At 39.0% G+C, this 20926-nt stretch overlaps 1 protein-coding gene across 1 annotated transcript in view; it reads right to left on the reverse strand.

Annotated features, from left to right (window-relative positions):
• The window catches only part of Nsf (N-ethylmaleimide sensitive factor, vesicle fusing ATPase), a 151177-nt gene that overhangs the window by 58434 nt on the left and 71817 nt on the right, over positions 1-20926 (reverse strand). The window contains exons 9-12 of the mRNA XM_070027663.1: positions 13228-13427; positions 9096-9261; positions 8020-8094; positions 7444-7631 (exon numbers count right to left, since the gene is read on the reverse strand). Coding sequence (XP_069883764.1) covers positions 7444-7631; positions 8020-8094; positions 9096-9261; positions 13228-13427 — 629 coding nt within the window. The remainder of the gene's footprint in view (positions 1-7443; positions 7632-8019; positions 8095-9095; positions 9262-13227; positions 13428-20926) is intronic.

The raw sequence follows: 20926 nt of genomic DNA on the forward strand, positions 1-20926 counted from the left end.
TCTTTTCACTAATTATTTTTTAAATTAATTTTATTTATCTATTTTTTTGTGTGTATGTATGTGATATTGAGGAATTGAAACGAGGGCCTCATGCATGCTAGGCGAGCACTCTACCACTAAGCCACATTCTCAGCCTCCTTTTAACTAATTGTTAAGGAACAGGAAGACAAACACTGCATGTTTTCACATGTGGGCCTTAAAACCAGAGAACAGAATAATCAACAATAGTCCATTCCTATAATCCCAGCACTTGGGAGGCTAAAATAGGAGGATTGTGAATTTGAGGCCAGTCAAAGAAAAACAGTGAGACACTGTCTCATTAAAAAGAAATTAGAGCCAGGTGCAGTGGCTCAAGCCTATAATCCTAGCTATTCAGGAGGCTGAGAGCTAAAGATTGTTGATAAAAGGCAGCCCCAAGCGGGGAAGTCTGTGAGACTCTTATCTCCTATACACTACAAAGAAGATGTAGGAGGAGGAGGAAGAGGAAGAGGTGGAAGAAGGAGAACAACGAAAAAAGCCAGTAGAGATAAGGCTTCAGGGGTAGAATGCTAACCTTGAACAAAAGAAGCTCATCAGGGACAGCACCCAGGACCACTGGCACACAGAAAGACAATGTACGTGCACACACACACACACACACACACACACACACACACACACACACACACACACACACACACACACACTCGCACGCACGCACGCACACTAAATTATTTTTAAAAAACATGTTATCAGATGCTTGGTTATGAGAGGATGATTAATAAGGCACAGGGGTGCAGTTAGGCAGCAGGAATAATTTCTAATGTCCGACAGCACAGAAAGGTAGGTGTGGCTGACAACAACTAGTTGTATATTTCAAACCAGCTAGTAGAAAGGATTTTGAATGTTCCCAAAGTGAAGAAGTGTGAGGTAATGAATATGCCAATTACCCTAATAACCAAATTAAGGTATTTGGCATAATTCATAGGGTAATCCAAATTACTCTAATGATCAAAGTTGATAATCCAGAGTTTACATGGATTTAACAATCACACTATAGCCTATCTATCAATCAAATTACTATCTGCCAATTAAAAAAATTAAGATGGTTAAGGAAAGGATTTACTATAGAACAAGCTGTTTCCAAGTACGCCAGCAATTTCAGAAGTTACCTGTCAATAACCAATATTTTGGTGGTAAATTATTTCTACTCATTCATTAAAATAAATATTCTAAGGGTTTTCTTAGCCAATGTTTACTATTTTATCAAAATTATTAGTTTTATTTTTAATAGGTCAACAATCGTGACTTTTTTGCTTATTCAGAAGATGTTTTTGATTTGTTCCAAGTATTAAGGTATGTTCTGTAAGTTATTTAGATTGGCTAGCTAATCAATGCAGAGAAGGCAGTATCTTTCAGCTTTTACCTGCAGAAACTCATAAACTTGTATTTCAACACTAGCAAATATTGAGTGGTCACCCTTACATTTCATAACCTTTAAAATTTGACCTTTCAAAGTTCTTATCATTCCTCTTAAATTAAGGGTAGAATGACCTTAATCAATCAAAAATCTACAAAAAATAAGAAATAATTTTTATTAAGGTTATGTAAACATAACTCAAGAGCTCTGGTTCTATAAAGTGTGTGTGTGTGTGTGTGTGTGTGTGTGTGTGTGTGTGTGTGTGTGTGTGTGTGCGAGCGCGCGCTCGCGCGCGCGCGTGTGTCCTCAATTTATTTTTTTTAACAGATTATAGAATAAATTTAAGGTTAAGATTCTTCTCTACCTGAAGTAGAAATTATTTCAAGATAAAAACAATCAAATGCCATATGAATTTTAGCTGATCAAAAACATAGATAAATCTTTTTTGTCTACATGATGAAATCTTTGTTTAAGCCTAGAACTTTTCCAAAGGAAGCAAAATAAAATTTATACTGTATTTTATTCTATGAAGAAAGCATATAACATCTCCAGTCCTAGTTCTAGCCAACTTTAAGTCATAAATTTCAACTTAAACATTTACTTATCAATCACTATGAGTAGCATTGAATATCTAGAGCCACAGGAAATGTAAAAGACTGGGTGTTTTCTGTCAAAAGGTCGAAGACCTTCTGACAATTGGGATTTTTAAAAATGTAGATAAAAAAATAAATGTAATAGTATTTCATTTTGGATGGTGAGATTAGTGTCTTATCCTTCTCTTCCTTCAGGTGTCCTGCATGGCTATTCTATAGAGACTGTGGGAAATTAGAAGCTGTTTTGTGTGGTAGAGTAGGTATGGATCACAAATCAGTATATATCCCCTGAAGCTTATGGGGAATTCAATCACATGAAAACAGTAAGAGAAATAATGACAATTATTTTCACTACTTCTTACCTCCAAGTCTGAAAGATTATGTATTGTGCATGACAAATGACTAAATCAGATACAGACCTAGTGGATAATGCATTTGAAAATCATATTAACTAGTAAATAATTACTGTGAATTATATCTAAACTCACTAATATGATGAGATAAAGGAATAGTACAAAATAATTTTCATAACATTAATTTTTCTTGAAAGATTAATCTCCTCCCACCTTTCGAACCAATCCTGAGGTTTAAACTCTAGGCCTGGGTACTGACTAAGCTTTTGTGCTCAAAGCTAGTGCTCTACCACTTAAGCAACAACTACACTTCTGGCTTTTTGGTAGTTAATTGGAGGTAAGAGTTTCATAGACTTTTGCCTAACCTGGCTTTGAATTGCAATCCTCAGATCTCAGCCTCCTGAGTAGCTAGGATTACAGGCCTGAGCCACCAGCACCTAGCTCGTCATTACTTTTTTGTTTTTTTTTTGGGGGGGGGGTCGATTGTGGGGCTTGAATTCTGGGCTTGGGAGCTGTCCTTTTGCTTTTCAGCTCAAGACGAGTGCTCTATCGCTTGAACTACAGCACCACTTCCGGTTTTCCAGTGGTTTATTGGAGATAAGAGTCTCATGGACTTTCCTGCCCGGGCTGGCTTTGAACCTCGACCCTCAGATCTAAGCCTCCTGAGTACAGGATTACAGGCATGAACCACCGGCGCCCGGCTTATCATTACTTTTTATTAAAACATTTCTTATGAAGAAGAGGAAGAACGAAAAAATCAGATCTGCATGGATGAATGGATCCATTCTGTCAAGAATTAAATACCCTTCCTATATTACCCAAACATTTAGGAAAATACGGGCCAAAACAGTGATTTCTAACTACTAGGCAGGGAAACTAGAACTCATACTGACTAACCAAGAATACCTACATGGGGGGTGGGGGAGAGTGTAGTTGTGGAGGTGGGAGGGAAGGCATGGTAGGAGAAAAACAAAGGAAAAGGTAACAATGCTTAATAGGAAATGTACTCATTACCTTGCTAATGTAACTGTAACCCCTCTGTACAGTATTCTTACAATAAAAAAACGTATTAAAAAAAAGAATACCTACATAGATTTATTCATTTTAAACAGTTATTGAGGGGCTGGGAATGTGGCTTAGTGGTAGAGTACTTGCCTAGCATGCATTAAGCAACAGGTTCAATTCTTCAGTACCACATAAACAGAAAAGGCTGGAAGTGGCACTGTGGCTCAAGTGATAGAATACTACACTTGAGCAAAAGAAGCTCAGGAACAGTGCCTGGACCCTGAGTTCAAGCCCCAGGACTGGCAAAAAAAAAAAAAAAAAGTTATTGAACACCTACCATATGCTTAATATTTAGATCCATTTGAGGTATTGTGGAAAATTCAGAGATGAATGAGATATAGACTTAAAGACAAGAAAAAGGCTGAGTAAAGCTTTTCTATAAAGGGCAGACAGTAAATATTTCAGGCTTTGTAGGTCATATAGTTTCAACTGCAGACACTCAGCTCTGCCATTGTGGCATGAATGCACCAAAAATACATAAATTAATAGGCATGGTTGCATTAAAAAATACTTTATTCACAGACAGTGTGGTTGACTAGATGTGGTTCATAGTTTGTTGATCCCTGGTCTAGAACCAATGACAGGATACACCCAAGCAACTACAACATACTCAGCCTAACTCTTCAGACTTTTGTTATTTCCTGCCTGATCTGTTATAAAAGTTCTCTCTAGTTTTGTGTCACCAACTCCACTCCCCTAAATACTCCACTCGACCCAGCTGCCAGAGGGATCTTATGTCTTAACACTATGTCAGTGCTATTCTTAAAACTCTTCAATGGCTTAGCACTCCTCATAGAAGAAAGACCTACTTCCTAGAGTATAAAAGCTTTTTGTGCTCTATCCTTGCTTTGCTCTCCTAACTCATCCCAAACAATGTCTCTCTCTCCAGCATCCCTCCCCTAACCTCCATACTAAAGCAAAACTAACTTACTATAACACATTGTGCTATTTATGCCCTTGTTCCCTCTGCCTACTAAGAGCCACTCATATTCACCCAGAAAACTCCTCAGGAGGAGATGATCTTCTTTTATTGGGGGGGGGCAGTTGTGGGGCCTGAACTCTGAGCCTGGGTGCTGTCCCTCAGCTCTTCAGCTCAAGGCTAGCGCTCTACCACTTGAGCCACAGCACCACTTCCGGCTTTTTTCTTTTTGCTTATGTGGTGCTGAGGAATTGAACCCAGGGCCTTAGGCATGCAAGGCAAGCGCTCTACCACTGAGCCACCCTCCCAGCCCAAGGAGATGATCTTAAGCTGACTACTGGTATCTTTTCACTCCTTATGTAGCATACACCTTATAATCTTGCCTATGGAGGGTTAAATTTTGAGCTACACAACAAAAGGCAATTAACTTATTTGCAGTTGTAGCTCTAACTCATTACAAAGTAAACAGCAAACAGTAGAAATCAAACCAACCTATTCTGATTCACAGTCAATTGGAGGAATCACAATTGTATATTGCTCCTTCAAGAAGAAAGACAGTACATCATTCTTAGAAGGAAGAATGAGAAAAAGGTTGAAGAAAGGGTATCGTGAGTCAGGTAAAGAAAAAGGGTAAAGAGCAAAGAAGTTGAAAAAGTAAATTAATGTCTGATAACTGGTGAGTATTTCAGTTTGGCTGAAGTGTATGGAGAAAAGCAGGAAAACATCTAGAAAGGTCAGATAATCAGATCTACATGACCTTAAAGTCCAAGCTAAGAAATATGTACTTTGCTGTGCAGACAATGGGCTAGCATGATGTAGAATGAACTGACACAGATAGGTTTGTCAAAGAGAAGGTAGGTGGTGACAGTGAGAGCTGAAAGATACTGCATCAAGACTGAACTGTCAAAACTGGCAAAGACTTTGTGTAAGATGTAGAGCAACAGGAATCAGAGATAGTTGTGACATGTTAAGCCTGGAAAATTGGGATAAATAGGGAAACAAGCTGAAAGGAAATTAGAAAAAAGAAAGTGAAGCCGGGCGCTGGTGGCTCATGCCTGTAATCCTAGCTACTCAAGAGGCTGAGATCTGAGGATCATGGTTCAAAAGGCAGCTGGGGCAGGAAAGGCTGTGAGACTCTCATCTCCAATAAATCACCAGAAGACCAGAAGTGGAGCTGTGGCTCAAGTGGTAGAGTGCTAGCCTTGAGCTGAAGAGCTGAGGGACAGCATGTAGGCCCAGAGTTTAAGCCCCATGACTGACAAAAAAAAAGTGAATTTGGTTTTAGAATATTCAATTTGAAACTAAGAAAACATCCCGATGGAGTATTTAGTATGAATCTGAAAAGAGGGAGAAAGATACTTTCAGGAGATGAGACAGAAATCTGGGAGTCATCTACCTTCAGGTAATAACTAAAACCCAAAGAAGAGAAATAACATTCCCATATATCCTTTTACCCAAACATCTGTAACATGATTGTACTAATTTGCAAACATGTCAATTTCCTAGTTCTGAGGCCCTTGAAAGAAGAGGTCAAGATTTATTGCCTTTGTATGTCCAGCCAAATATCTAAAACATAGCAAGTGGTATATGAATAGCTGCCCTGTAATTCTAGTAATATAATAGCTCACTTCCTATGACTTGTTGCAACTTAATGCAAAAATTGAGAAACCTTTTCAATGTCTTTACTTCACATGTGTCACATGGTGGTAGCCTAAGGCAGATGAGACCTAAGGTAGCTGAATTGGTGGCCACAGTCTGGCAGATGTTACCATTGTTCCTCTAGCTACTCTGAAGATTGGGCAGTGGGTGGATCAACTTCCATCCCTCTCTGCTTCCATTTTTCCCTCCCTCCTTCTACACTCTTCCCACCCCCCCCCACTCCTGCCACCACCTTTTTTTTTTTAAGTAGTAATAGGATTTAAACTCTGGGCTTCACATTTGCTATGCAGGCACTCTATCCAGAAACATATCTCCAGCTCTTTTTGCTGTAGTGTTTTGGTTTTGTTTTGTTTTTTATTGTGAGAATACCATACAGAGGAGTTAAAATTAAATGGGCAAGATAACGAGTACATTTCTTATCAAGCATTGTTGCCTCCTCGTTGCTTCCCCTTCCCATCCCTTCCCATCCTCCTCCCCTCCCCCCACCCGATCATTCCCCCCCACCCCCCACCAAAGTTGTTAAGTTCGTTTTTTTTGACATAATGACTTGTTGGGTTTTTTTTTGTTTTGTCTGTTGTGGGGCTTGAACTCTGAGCCTGGGCACTGTCCCTCAGCTCTTCAGCTCAAGGTGAGCGCTCTACCACTTGAGCCACAGCACCACTTCCCATTTTCTGGTCCTCAGATCTCAGCCTCCTGAGTAACTAGGATTACAGCTGTGAGCCACCAGCGGCTGGCTGTAGTTATTTTTGAGATAGGGTCTATTTAGTTCTTTGTCTGGGCCAGCCTGAACTACAGTGCTCCTGTCATAGCTGGCATGTCACCATGTCCAATTTTTTTCTGCTGGAAATGTTGCTAACTTTTTTGCTCAAGCTATATGGAACCATAATCCTCCCAAGCTTAGCCTATAGTATGGCTGAGATGACAGGTGCATACCAATGTGCCAACCTATTGGTTGAGATGAAGGTCTTACAAACTTTTTGGCTCCATTGGTCTAGAATCATAATCTTCCTAATCTTTTTTCTTTTGGTTGTTGTGGGGGTTGAACTCTGGGCTTGGGCGCTGTCCTTGCGCTCTTCAGCTCAAGGTGAGCGCTCTACTGCTTGAGCTACAGCACCACTTCCAGTTTTCCAGTGGTTTATTGGAGATAAGAGTCTCATGGACTTTCCTGCCCGGGCTGGCTTTGAACCGCGATCCTCAGATCTCAGTCTCCTGAGTAGCTAGGAGTACAGGCATGAGCCACTGGAGCCCAGCTCCTTCCTAATCTTTACTTCCTAAGTAGCTAGGATTACAACTGTAAGTCACCAGTGCCTAACAGCAATTAATTCTTATTCCATCTCTCTTCCCAAACAAAAGTCAATATTACCCTAGTATTGGCATACTTGAAAGCAAAAGGATGCATGACAATATGGTATTTAGAGAGCTATAAACACCAATGTATTAATCAATTTTCCTGACCTTTATGTGTCTGTTCATAGCAGTAGACTGCGCTGCTCGAACAAGACCTTCCAGTTCAGCCCCACTGAAATTCTTGGTTTCCACTGCCAGTTCTTTAATGTCCACATCTGCTGAAAGTAACTGGTGCCCTCTCATCCTTGCTGTGTGGATGTGAAGGATCTGTAGTCGACCTTTCTCATCTGGTAAGCCTGATTAAATTAAAAATAAAATAGACAGTTTGCTAGCCTATGAGCCCATCAGAGGAAATTATTATAATCCTACTGCTTTCCTTCTAGATAAGCATGTAAACTTCTGCTAGTCAACATTAAATTATATGACACTATTCTGTTAATGAACTCTGAATGCCATATAGATAGTACTCTGTCTCTCTTTCACACGTACACGTACACACACATGTACACGTACACACGTACACGTACACACACGTACACACACACGTACACACACGTGTACACACACACACACACACACACACACACACACACACACACACACACACACACACACACACACACACACACACACACACACACACACACACACACACACACACACACCAGCAACAGATCTGCTTACCTATCTCCATTTTAACTTCCAGTCTTCCAGGTCGAAGGAGAGCCTCATCTATCAGATCTGGTCTGTTGGTCATTCCTGAAGGTAGATGTCAATACAGCAAACAAATGATAACAGTTCAAAAAGAAAAAAAGTGTCCCTTCAGTATATATAAAAATAGTCATTTATGGAAGTGGCACGATGGCTCAAAGTGGTAGAGCACTAGGAACTTAGAGACAGTTCCCAGGCTCTAAGTTCAAGCCCCACAACCCATAAAAATTAATAAATTAATTTAAAAAATAGTCATTTGCTTAACAGGCTAATAGGACATTTCATAAGTGTGAAATAGAACCAAATTATCATGAAATAGAACAGGTATTTGTTTGCAATCTGAGCTAAATGAAAATGTCAAGAGATTTTGTAATGAAATTTTCCAATATTTAAAATTCAGTTAGTATAAGTAACCTATGCAAAGGGGAAGTGGGCAAAGTAAACTTGATCTCTCTGACTCTAAAGTCCCTTCCTTGCTTTGTAGGACAGTGCTTTCAACTTTCAAAAAATAGTAGCAACTCTCCCTTTTCCCACTGCCCAGAATCATCATAAGAAGAAACTTATTATATAAAAAGTTAGAACAAGAGCCTATAATGACAATGCAGAATCTGAAGCTTACTCCATTGAGCTACAGCTACATCCCAGCCCAAGAATACAACTTTTTTTTTTTTTGGGGGGGGGGGGGTCCGGTTGTGGGGCCTGAACTCTGGGCCTGGGAGCTGTCCCTCAGCTCTTTAGCTCAAGGCTAGTGCTTTAATTCCTTGAGCTACAGTGCCACTTCTGGCTTTTTTCTTTTTTCTTATGTGGTGCTGAGGAATTGAACCCAGGTCCTCAAGCATGCAAGGCAAGCGCTCTACCACTGAGCCACCTTCCCAGCCCCTACAACTCTTTTTTTTTAATTGTGAAAATACCATATAGAGGGGTTACAATTACATGGGCAAGATAATGAGTACATTTCTTATCAAGCATTGTTGCCTCCTCCTTTGTTTCCCCTTCCCATACCTTCCCATCTCCCAGAATACAACTTTTTTAAACAAAAGAAAACACACCAATGACAAGGATGTTGTTCAGCTGCTCAACACCATCAATTTTGGACAGCAACTGGTTGACAACAGTGTCATGAACTCCTGTGCTACCAGCCATGCTCCCTCTCTGCTTGCAGATGGCATCAATTTCATCAAAGATGATGATGTGCAAACCACTGTTAGCACCAAGCTATTAAGGGAAGAAATTATGTTAAAGGTCATAATTTGATTGTATCATGAAACAAACTTACAAAAAAAGCAAAAATAAAGCTTTCAACAGGTTAACTTCATTCCATTTTGACTAATAAATATAGCAAGTATAACAATCACAATTGTTGCTTTTTTAAAGAACTGTACTCTCAGAATTCTGCAAACTAAAATTACATTCCAGGACCTCATACTGGATAGCCATAAAACAGAAATGTGTTATATGCTGAGTAACTATGTAAGTAGAAAGCAATTAATCTAAAATTAGCTGTGAATTTATATGTCTATCTCACTAATTGAAACAATTCATATTTATCAGATCAGCAAGGGGTAACTTCCTCTCTTTCTTTGAGTTCTGGTGGAAAGATAATCCCAGAAACAGTAGATTTGATGTTTCCTTTGTCATTTTAAACAGTTAAAAGTTACCTCCACTCAGAAGGTGGTTAGGAATAGGAAAATTGGGTAAAGAAATGGAATATGATTCATACTCACTAATATTCACTTATTTGATATAGAAACTGATGAGTTTTCCATAAAGTAAAAGAGAACAGAGACAATCCTTAGAAAAAGACCTTATTTTGCTGGTACTGGGGCTTGAACACTGTCAGGCTTGAACCTGAGCACTGTCTATTAGTTTTTTCACTCAAGGCTAGCATTCTATCACTTAAGCCACAGCACCACTTTTGCTTCTTATAGTTAATTGGAGATAAGTATCTCAAGGATTTCCCTGGCCCAGCTGGCTTTGAACAGTGATTCTCTTATCTCAGCCTCCTGAGTAACTAGGATTACAGATGTGAGCCACTAGCACCCTGCTTCTTCCACAAATATTTTAAAAATTAAATTCAACCCTGAAAAAAATATAAATTTCATTTCTCAAATTTCTCAATATCATTGTTTACTCAATAGACATCTAATGATACATGATAGCTTATTCCTTAAAAAAAAAAATCCCACACCAAAAACCATTCATGACTGGTAATGAAAAATTGGAACCGCAAGCTTAGCTTTGCCAAAGCTATAATTAATTTTTTTGCCATATTCAACGCAAAATCAGAATATTCTTGTTTGTGACTGAAAAAATGGTGATGTTGCTAGAATCACAACTCCCTTCTCAGTCCGACATCAAAAATAGCCTATGTGGATAGAGATTCCAAAGACAATAAGAACACTGTGTTTAATTAAATGATCACAGGTCAATCTGTCCTAAACATAATTCAGTACAATTCTGACCTTTTCACGGCCTTACTAATCTTGTGACCTGTCATCAGTTCCCCTCCCAACCTAGTCAGGGTAATAACATTAAATTTTACAGGTGCACTAGTTAAATAAAGGCAAACTCTTACTGCAATAAATTAGGAACAAGTAAGGAAGGATGTTAAGATTAATGTTCACAGATTAATATAGGTGAGTCATCAATAAACCATTTACTAAAGGATTTACATTTCCACAAGACAATCCTCTTGAATTCATTGGCTTCTAGCTTTAAAAAAAAAAAAAATCTGCAGTCTTTCCCCATAGAAACAGAGCTGATGCTATTGAGCCCCTGGCAACAGCCTTCAAAAGTGGCTGTTCTATATTTAACTAGTTTGACCTATATGGAAGTGCTCATCTCTGTCAGCCTAAACTGTCCAGAATCACAGAAGAAATGTGCTTCTTTATTATATAACACACATTTACTCTGCATGGGGTCGTTAGCTGGGTATACCAAGCCATTTCTGGATATTAAGACCAAGAGAAGCATACTGAAAAAGATTGTCTATGATTAATTTCTATCTAGAAATTCTTTGCCAACTCAGTTTTATCATTAGTAGTGTCATATTTAAACTGCTTGCATGTTTAAAAACAATATCAAATTTTATTGCTCATACTTGTATATCTGGATTTTCTGATAAGAGCATTTTTGTATGTTTATTCTGAATTCAAATATTGTTTTCTATAACTTAACTACATAGTTTTTGCTCATCTTTTCCTATTGATTATTAATCTTGTTGACTTGTACAATATATTTTTGCATTATAGATTTTAATCTTCAATATAAAATTCCAAAATTTTCAAAAAAAATAAAATAAAAATAAAAACAGTATCAATGTTATCCCTGCAGCCATGTCAAAACTACCTAATGGAACACTTTATAAAATAATCATCCAGGTTCATTAGAGTTAATTTTAAGTTTCTTTTTGAGCAGCTCAAACTATTTACTTCTAAATATTAATTATCTTACTATTTTTAATTTTTGTGTTAGTCAGTCCTAGAGCTTCAACTCAGTGTGCTGTCTCTGAGTTTTTTTGTTTTTTGTTTTCTTAAGGCTAGCTCTTCCACTTGAGTCATAGCTCTATTTCCAGCCTTTTGATGGTTAATTGGAGATAAAGAGTCTTACAGATTTTCCTCCCTATGCTGGCTCTGAACCTTGATCCTCAGATCTCAGCCTCCTGAGAAGCTAGAATTACAGATATGAGCCACTGGTACTCGGCACTATCTCATGATTTTAAAGTTGGCTCAGTGGTAGAGCGCTTGCCTTGCATGCCTGAGGCCCTGAGTTCGATTCCTCAGCACCACATAAGCAAAAAGAAAAAAAGCCGGAAGTGGCGCTGTGGCTCAAGTGGTAGAGTGCTAGCCTTGAGCTGAAGAGCTGAGGGACAGCGCCCAGGCCCAGAGTTCAGGCCCCACGACTGGACCCAAAAAAAAAAAAAAAAAAAAAGAAAATAACTCTTTAAAGAGCTGAGGGACAGCGCCCAGGACCAGAGTTCAAGCCTCACGACTGACTAAAAAAAAAGAATGCCAGGCACTGGTGGCTCATGTCTGTAATCTTAGCTACTCAGGAGGCTGAGATCTGAGGATCACCTTTCAAAACCAGACTGGGCAGGAAAGTCCGAGAGACTCTTATCTCTAATAAACCACTTAGAAAACTGGAAGTGGCACTGTGGCTCAAGTTTACCCGGTAAAGTGCTAGTCTTGAGCTGAAGAGCTGAGGGATAGCACCTAGGCCCAGAGTTCAAGCCCCAAGACTGATTAAAAAGAGAGAGAGAGAAAAGAAATCTTGAAGTCCTGGGTTCCATTCCTCAGTAACACATAAAGAAAAAAAAGCAGGAAGTGGCTCAAGTGGTAGAGTGCCAGCCTTGAGCAAAAGAAGCTCAGGGACAGTGCCCAGGCCCTGAGGTCAAGCCCCAGGACTGGCAAAGAAAAAAAAAGCAATTAATATAAAGCTGGAGACAATAAAATTAACTTAGAAAAACAATGAAACACTGAAATGAATATTATTATGCCACCATTCTTAGCTAGAATGCAGAAAAAAAAATCAATGAAGAACTATATTGACTTTCTAAATATAGAATATCACAAATATTAAAAAGAACAATAGATTTTGTTGACAAATATAAGTACAACACAGAAACATTTGTTTTCAATCAAGTAATTTTCTTTCAGCCCCTTAAAATTAGCGTTCAATGGTCTTATTCCCATGATTTCTGTTGAGAAGACAGTTGCTAACCTTAAGACTAGGATCTGCTCAAATTACGGAGGGCAATCTTCTTTATTCAGCTTACCACTTCCAAAGTTAACTTTTATCCAGAAGCATCTCATACACACACCCAGAATGTGTGACTAAATGTTGGAACAAATGTGTATGTGCCCTGTGGCCCAGGCAAGTTGACAAAAATACTAACAAAAAACTAATCGTCATAGTTACTCTGGTCTAATTTTTAGGTTTTTTTTTCTTTTAGCTGTATTGGGATTTGAATTCAAGGCCTCAGGATGACTTAGCTTGCTTGCTAGATTGGCACTTGAGCCTATTTTATTCTTTTCTAAGACCAAAATCAAGATTTATTATTTTAGTTCAAACAATTCCATCCACAGTAAAACGGAGCTGTTTCAGTGTAAGGTAGCTTTCTGCACATGAAATATCATACAAGTGATAAAAAAAATTACTAAGTTATTCTTATATTCTTATTACCCTCCTTTGCTCCTCTTCAGCATCAGCAAAAAGTTTGCGAATGTTAGCCTCTGATTCTCCCACGTATTTGTTAAGGATTTCTGGCCCATTGACTACTTTGGGCTCTCTTGCATTTAACATCTTGCCAATCTGCCGAGCCAAGAGAGTTTTACCACAACCTGGGGGTCCATACAACAGGATGCCTTTAACATGTTTACAACCTGAAAGGGAAAAGAAAACATATTTATAACTAGTTAAAATACAAGGAAGATATCTATAGGAAAATTTTCTTTCTTCTTCATATATACTTTAGGAAAAGCGCAGTGACGCTACTTTCATACATTTTATATCCATGTGCTTATATACAGAGAAGAATATATCATCCTGCCTCATTTTTTAAAAAAATGGAGAGAAAAAATCCCAAAACAATTCCTAATATCAAAGAAAAAAAGTTACTAGTGCCAGGTGCCAGTGGTTCACACCTATAATCCTAGCTACTCAGGAGGCTGAGATCTGGGGACTGTGGTTCAAAGCCAGTCAGAGCAGAAAAGTCCCCGTGAGACTCTTATCTCTAATTAATCATCAGAAAATGTGAAGTGGCACTGTGGCTCAAAGTGGTAGAGCACTAGCCTTGAGCAAAAGAGCTGAGAGACAGTACCCTGGCCCTGAGTTCAAGCCCCAGACCGACAAAAACAAAAACAGAGTTGCTAGGTAGAAGAGTATATTTTCACTATCAAGTAAAAGAAATATTGTGTGTGTGTGTGTGTGTGTGTGTGTGTGTGTGTGCGCGCGTGCCAGTCCTGCACCTTGAACTCAGGATCCACGTGATGTCATTTAGCTCTTTTGTTCAAGGCTGGCACTCTACCACTTGAGCCACAGCTTCACATTCAGCCTTTTGGTGGCTAGAGATAAGAGTCCATGGACTTTCTTGCTCAGGCTAGCTTTGAACTGTGATCCTCAGATCACAGCAAGGATTATAGGTGTGAACCACCGGCACTTGGTTTACTTTTAACTCCAAAAATGTCTCTTTGCTCTTAAATATCTCTTAAATATTACTTATTTTCAGTATCCTTAAGGTCAAAGGAAATCTGTTTTGAAGCAAATCTAATTGCAATAAATTTATTATAATACAGTAGACTATAGAAATTATATTTTTCTTCATCATAGGGAACAGGTCTAAATACAAGCACTTGAAAAACAGGCAAACCATGCCTGTTTGAGCTGGATGAGTACAGAGGAATTCATAGGGTCCCAATGGATGGCAGCTTTGTGGACAAAGCTGAATGCCTTATCTACTTCAAAGGACTAATGACAAGTGAGATACACATTTACTTCTTTAGAGCAATCCAGATGAAAACGAAGTTTCAGAAGCAGTATTTAATTATGTTCCAGACAAGCAATGCTAAATGCCTTAAAAGTGCCACTAATAATCCAATATAGTAAGACTGGACTGAGACTCCCTAGGGCTTTTCTAGCCAATGCTACATGAGAATCTATACCATTCACTAAGATGAAGATATGTGGCTTCTGTTTGCTCCTCTGGAGACCTTCATCTTCCTAGCAGCTTCAATTACGATGCATGGTTCCTTTTTGTTGAGTTTCTTCTTTATACTATACTGAAAAAAGCACTCTTAGAAATAATGGAGTATTAGATTTCAGTGTAACACTCATACTATGGATGCAAAAGGTCTCTGGAAATGCAATATATACAATGTGTACCCATAAAAAATAGTTTGCTATTATTTGGAATGAAAGCCTTAAAAACTGCATCTCAGTAAGACACCAGTGGCTCATGCCTGTAATCTTACTCAGGAGGCATGAGATCTGAGGATCATGGTTCAAGCCAGCTCAGACAAGAGAGTCCACAACATTCTTACGTCCAATTAACTAGCAGAAAGCTGCAAATGGAGCTGCAGCTCAAGTGGTAAAGTGCCACCCTTGAGCAAAAAAGCTAAATGGCAGTGCCTATGCCCTGAGGTCTAGCCCTAGAACTAGCACCAAACAATAACTATATGAACAAATGAATGAATAAAGGAGGAAGGGTGAGCAAATGCAGTTGTTATATTAAATATATTATGTTAAATATATCATATATGTAATGTCCATTACATAAAAACTAAGCCATATAACTTGAGAAAAGGAATGAGACGAGGAAAATGGGGAGATAGATGGAAGGGCTAACATTGGTCAAAATACATCGTATTTACAACCTGACTTTTTGAACTTTAACTTCTTTGTACAACTACTTAATACAAAGAGAAAAATGTTGAGTGCTTGTGGCTCATGTCTGTAATCATAGCTACTCAGGAGGCTGAAATCTGAGGATTGTGGTTCAAAGCCAGTTCAGACAGAGAAGTCTGATTCTTATCTCCAACTATACTATAATGCCAGAAGTGGAGGCATAACTCAAGTGGTACAGCACCAGCCACGAGTTAAATAAACAAACCCTAGCAGGTAAAATGTGCAAAGTTAAGGGCTGAATAATCAAACTGTTTGTTTCTTTTTTTTTCCAAAACTCAAAAGAATATGAGAGGGGAACTTCAGCAAAATTAGTTGGAATTCTTAATTTATAGGTGAAGGATTGAGTCCTAGACAAGCACCTGCGCACATACCTGGTGCTTTGCTTGACCCTGGGGAGTAAGGCAGGATTCAATTCTTCAATGGGACAGTGCTTTCTTCCACTGCTGAACTAATTTTCACACCTAAAAAATCATCTGTAATGACTGAGACAGTGAATTTAGCAAAACAAACTGTATAGTATAAGTACTAGAACCTAAACTTTGTTAACTCTTGTTTTTCTTTTTCTTTTTTTTCCTTTGTCAGTTGTGGGGCTTGAACTGCCTGGGCGCTGTTCCTTGGCAATTCAGCTCATGTTAAGTGCTCTAGCTCTTGAGCCACAGTGCCACTTGTGGTTTTCTGGTGGTTTATTGGAAATAAGAGCCTCACAGACTTTCCTGTCCAGGCTGGCTTTGAACTGCAATCCTCAGATCTCAGCCTCCTGAGTAGCTAGGATTACAGGTGTGAGCCACTGGTTTTATAAATGGAAAAACTTAAGTTTAATGTGGTGTGAAAAAAAATCACAAAACATTGCCAAAATAGATAAAAATGCATATTCTGTCTCTTGAGATGACAGACTATATTTAATCTCACTCCAATAGGGAAGTCTTAGAAGCTTCATTCTGCATTAGTAGTCTAATTCTTCCAGGATCTCAAGTAAGTACATCAAAAATACACATTGACATGTAAAGATTTTTGAAATCCATTTCCACAAAGAAATCAGTTCCTTGAATAAGCAATAGAAATAGGACCTCATTATTACTATTATTATAGTCCTTTCTGACTTATTAAATAAGCACTGGTCTCTAATTTTAAATGAGTCATAAAAACTAATTCCATTCAACAAAAGTGTATTAAGCTCCTGTTTGGACTAGGTACTAAAGTTGATGGTAGGGATACAAACATGAAAAAGACAGTCCTTACCTACAGGGAAATCCTGGCTTAGGAAAGACAGAAATAAAAATGTTATCTGTAATATAATATGACATATTAGAGATTTGTATGAAATGTTTTTGGAATTTAGCCAAGACAGACTGATTCTGCCCAGATGATGGCAGAAAATTAGAGATGGACATGGGGGAAGAGATGATACTGACTGGCCCTGGATGAATATAAGGTTTAGGGTTGAGCAATGAAGAAATGGCGCCACAAACAGAGAAACTACCATGGTCAAAGGCAAACAGTATGGACATAGATGCCTGTTCTCCTAGTAGTCATGAGTGACAGCTATGACAGATTCCTAACTGTGGCAGGCTTTGACACCATGCTCACAAGTATTTCTTTTTCTGTCCAAGACTGGGACTTAAACTTGGTACCTGATATTTTCACTCTACCAACTGAGCCATGCCTCCAACCCCTGCAAGTTTTTAGCTTGTTTTATAGGCAGTAAGGTATGTATATAATATGTTAACACTTCTGGTAAAGTGGAGGAAAGATTGACTAACAAAGATGGCAGAGGATAGAAGGCTAGAGACTGTTCTTAATCTTTTCTGAAGACACTGACTCACTGGCTGACTCTGGATTTTTGCCAATTGAGCTTTCATAACCCTCCAAGTCCTCTGGGAGTATCAGAACAAATGAGTTCAGAGGCATCCAGAAGACACCCTCCTCCACCACATGCCAGGCTTGCTCCTAAGGTCCTCTAGGATATTAAGCTTGGTTCTGGGGAGACTCTGATCTCTGGCTATTGGACTGTCTAACTGCTGCTCCTTTTTTCCCCTCAATGTCTTATAGGCCTCCTATGCGGGAGCATCAGTTCTAGGTTAGTGAATTAAATAACAAAGGGAAGGCACAAAAGAAACTTATGGAATTTATTTAAATATATTCTCTGTGCTCTCTCTTACTCTCACTTTTTCACTTTCTTTTGCTCATAATGGGGCTTGAAATCAGGGCCCCATGCTTGTTAGGTAAGTGTCCTATAACTTGAGCCACTTTGCTTTAGTTATCTTCTTGTGAGGTCTTGCACTTTTGCCCAGGCTAATTTCAGAAAACAATCTTCCTATCTTTACCTTCCATTAGCTGGGATTTTGGCTGTGAACATTGCAATTTCTTAATTTCTTTCACATGGAATAGTCCAATGAACCTCCCCAAGGAGGTGTACAAATGCAAAAATTTGTACACAGTGCTGAGGAGATTGTGTGTATGTGTGCGTGCGCACGTGCGTGCCAGTTCTGGGCTTAAAGTTCTGGGCCTAGGAATGGTCTCTGAGCTTCTGTACTCAAGGCTATCTTCTACCACTTGAGCCATAGTTCCACTTCCCACTTTTTGGTGGTTAATTGGAGACTTTCACAGACTTTCTTGCCCAGGCTGGTTTTGAACCACAATCCTCAGATCCCTGCCTCCTGCATAGCTAGGATTATAGACATGAGCCACCAATGCCCAGCCTGAGGAGATTCTTAAACTCCTTCAGGTCAACCCATGAAATCTAAACATGATATTAAATAATCAAGTAAGACAGTGGGAATAGAAAGAGGCAATAGTCATAGAAAACAGTAGGAAAAAAAAAAAGGAAGATGTACAAAATATTCATCAGAACTGAGAGAATAAATGGAAATGAGAGAAGGAAGAAAGACCCAAAGATGACATGAATGTATACAACTTGACACATGAATAAAATAATGATAACCACAAGACACAAGAACATGGCAAAAGGAAGAAGAGCCAGCTTAGAGAAAAAGAAAAAAGATCAGGCTGGGAAGATGGCTCAGTGGTAGAGTGCTTGCCTTGCATGCATGAGTCCCTGGGTTTGATTCCTCAGCACTACATAAGCAGAAAAAGCTGGAAGTGGCACTGTGGCTCAAGTGGTAGAGCACTAGCCTGGGGCTGAATAGCTGAGGGACAGTACCCAAGCCCAGAGTTCAAGCCCCAAAACCAGCAAAAAAGAAAAAGATCAAAACTACTTGTTCAATATTCTTTAATGACTGCTCTATACACACACACACACACACACACACACACACACACACACACACACACACACACACACACACACACACACACACACACACACACACACACACACACACACACACACACACACACACACACACCCTACAGAAAGATTTATTTATTTATTTGACGAGTTTCACTATGCTGCCCAGGCTCATCTCAAACTCCTGGATTCATCTGATCCTTCCATCTTTGCCTCACAAGTAGTAGCAACTACAGGTGTGTACCGCTGTACTCAACTCACAAATATTTAAGCAGACTACAGAGACACAGGCTGAATGCACAAAAGATGAGGTCTGGAAAGAAGTCTGATTTAAAAATTTGGAAGTTCATGTTGGTCTACGTAATAGGCCTTAGACCAAGATTCAAATATTTTAAGAAGGTGTCTTCCTACTACTTAGAAGGAAACTAAGTGCTACAGGCAGTTCCAAGGATCACACTTTCAGAAACTCTGGCAATACAGAAGGGTGATTCAGGAAGACAGTTTGTCAGAAGGCCTCTCTTTCTAAAACTAGGGGGAAGAAGAAAGCTGAGAGTAGGCTTCTTAGCTTTTGGTGACTGTAGGAAACAGAGTTAGCAAGTCTTACAAAAAAACAAGGGATGAAGAGGGGATTTGGGGCTACATAGTAGTGGTTTAGAAAGAGCACAGAGCATCAGGGAAATGTGCCTGAGCTGATGGATGCCATTATGTAAATGAATTCAGCATATGAGATTCAGGTCACAGAGGGACCAGTCTCTGCTATAATTATATAAGCAAGTCACAATGGTAGGTAGAGTACAAATTTCACATAAGCTAACATAATATATTGACTTCTTTTAACTATCTCTTCAAAACTGAGTCTTACAGATTAGCAACACGTCATCAATAATTGGATTTAATTAATATAATTTGAAGTCAACATATTTAGATTCCATTCTGTTAACTAATCTTTCAATCAAAGTTAAGATAAAAAAAAAAAAAAACCTATCACATGGCCAGACACTGGTGGCTCATGCCTATAATCCTAACTATTCAGGAGGCTGAGATCTGAGGATCACAGTTCGAAGCCAGCCCAGGCAGGAAAGTTGGTGAGTCTCTTATCTCCAATTAACCATCAGAAAACCAGAAGCAGTAGAGTGCCAGCCTTGAGCAAAAGAGCTCAGTGATATAGCACCCAGGCCCTGAATTCAAGCCCCGCAACTGACCAAAAAACATAAACCAATCAACTATCACAAATCTCTTCTAGACATTTGGGTTTTTATTTTTATCCTGTACAGTTTGAAGCTTTGTTTTGGTGTGTGTGTGTGTGTGTCTGTATGTGTCCATATATGTGCATGCATCTATATGAGGGCTTGAACTCAGGGCCTGGACACTGTCTTTTAGCTTTTTCACTCAAAATTGGTACTCTAACACTTGAGCCACAGCTCCACTTCCAGCTTTTTGGTAGTTAATTGAAGATAAGAACTCACAGACTTTTTAAAGTTATGAGCCTGTAACCAGTGCCCTGCTTAAGCTTTAATTTTTGTGCCTGAGTTACTTCTCCCCTTTCTCTATAACTTACCCATGTAAGAACTGTTGTGGGCTGCTATGTATAACTGAATATAATTCCAAAGCCTTGGTTTTCATTTCCAGTATACAAGTACTTAACTAACTGTTCCTGTTAATCATCTTCTGAAAAATATCTACTATTGTGGGGAATGAAGGTGTAATTCAGTGGTAGCGTCCATTTGCAAGGCCCTGGTTTTGAAACACAGCACTACAAATGCAAAAACTACTACTATTTTTTTTTAATGAGCAAAACATATCAACAATTCTTTTTTTTTTTTTTTTTTGGTCGGTAGTGGGACTTGAACTCTGGGCCTGGGCGCTGTCCCTCAGCTCTTCAGCTCAAGGCGAGCGCTCTACCACTTGAGCTACAGCGCCACTTCCAGTTTTCTTGTGGTTTTATTGGAGATAGGAGTCTCACAGTCTCTCCTGCCCGGGCTGGCTTTGAACCGCGATCCTCAGATCTCAGCCTCCTGAGTAGCTAGGATTACAGGCGTGAGCCACCAGCGCCCGGCTTCAACAATTCTTTAATATAGCAATAATTCTTTAGTATACCAAAATGGTTAAAAGCATTAGATTTACATATGTGGTTTTAGAATTTAAGTTGGCATGATACAAGGGTTGGGGGTGTTAGAGATTGAACTCTACCATTGCACTATAACCCCAGTATTCTCATTACAGTGAAATATA

The sequence above is a fragment of the Dipodomys merriami genome, unplaced genomic scaffold (assembly GCF_024711535.1).
Source record: "Dipodomys merriami isolate MVZ:Mamm:240054 unplaced genomic scaffold, mDipMer1.0.p SCAF_19, whole genome shotgun sequence".
Taxonomy (NCBI): Eukaryota; Metazoa; Chordata; class Mammalia; order Rodentia; family Heteromyidae; genus Dipodomys; species Dipodomys merriami.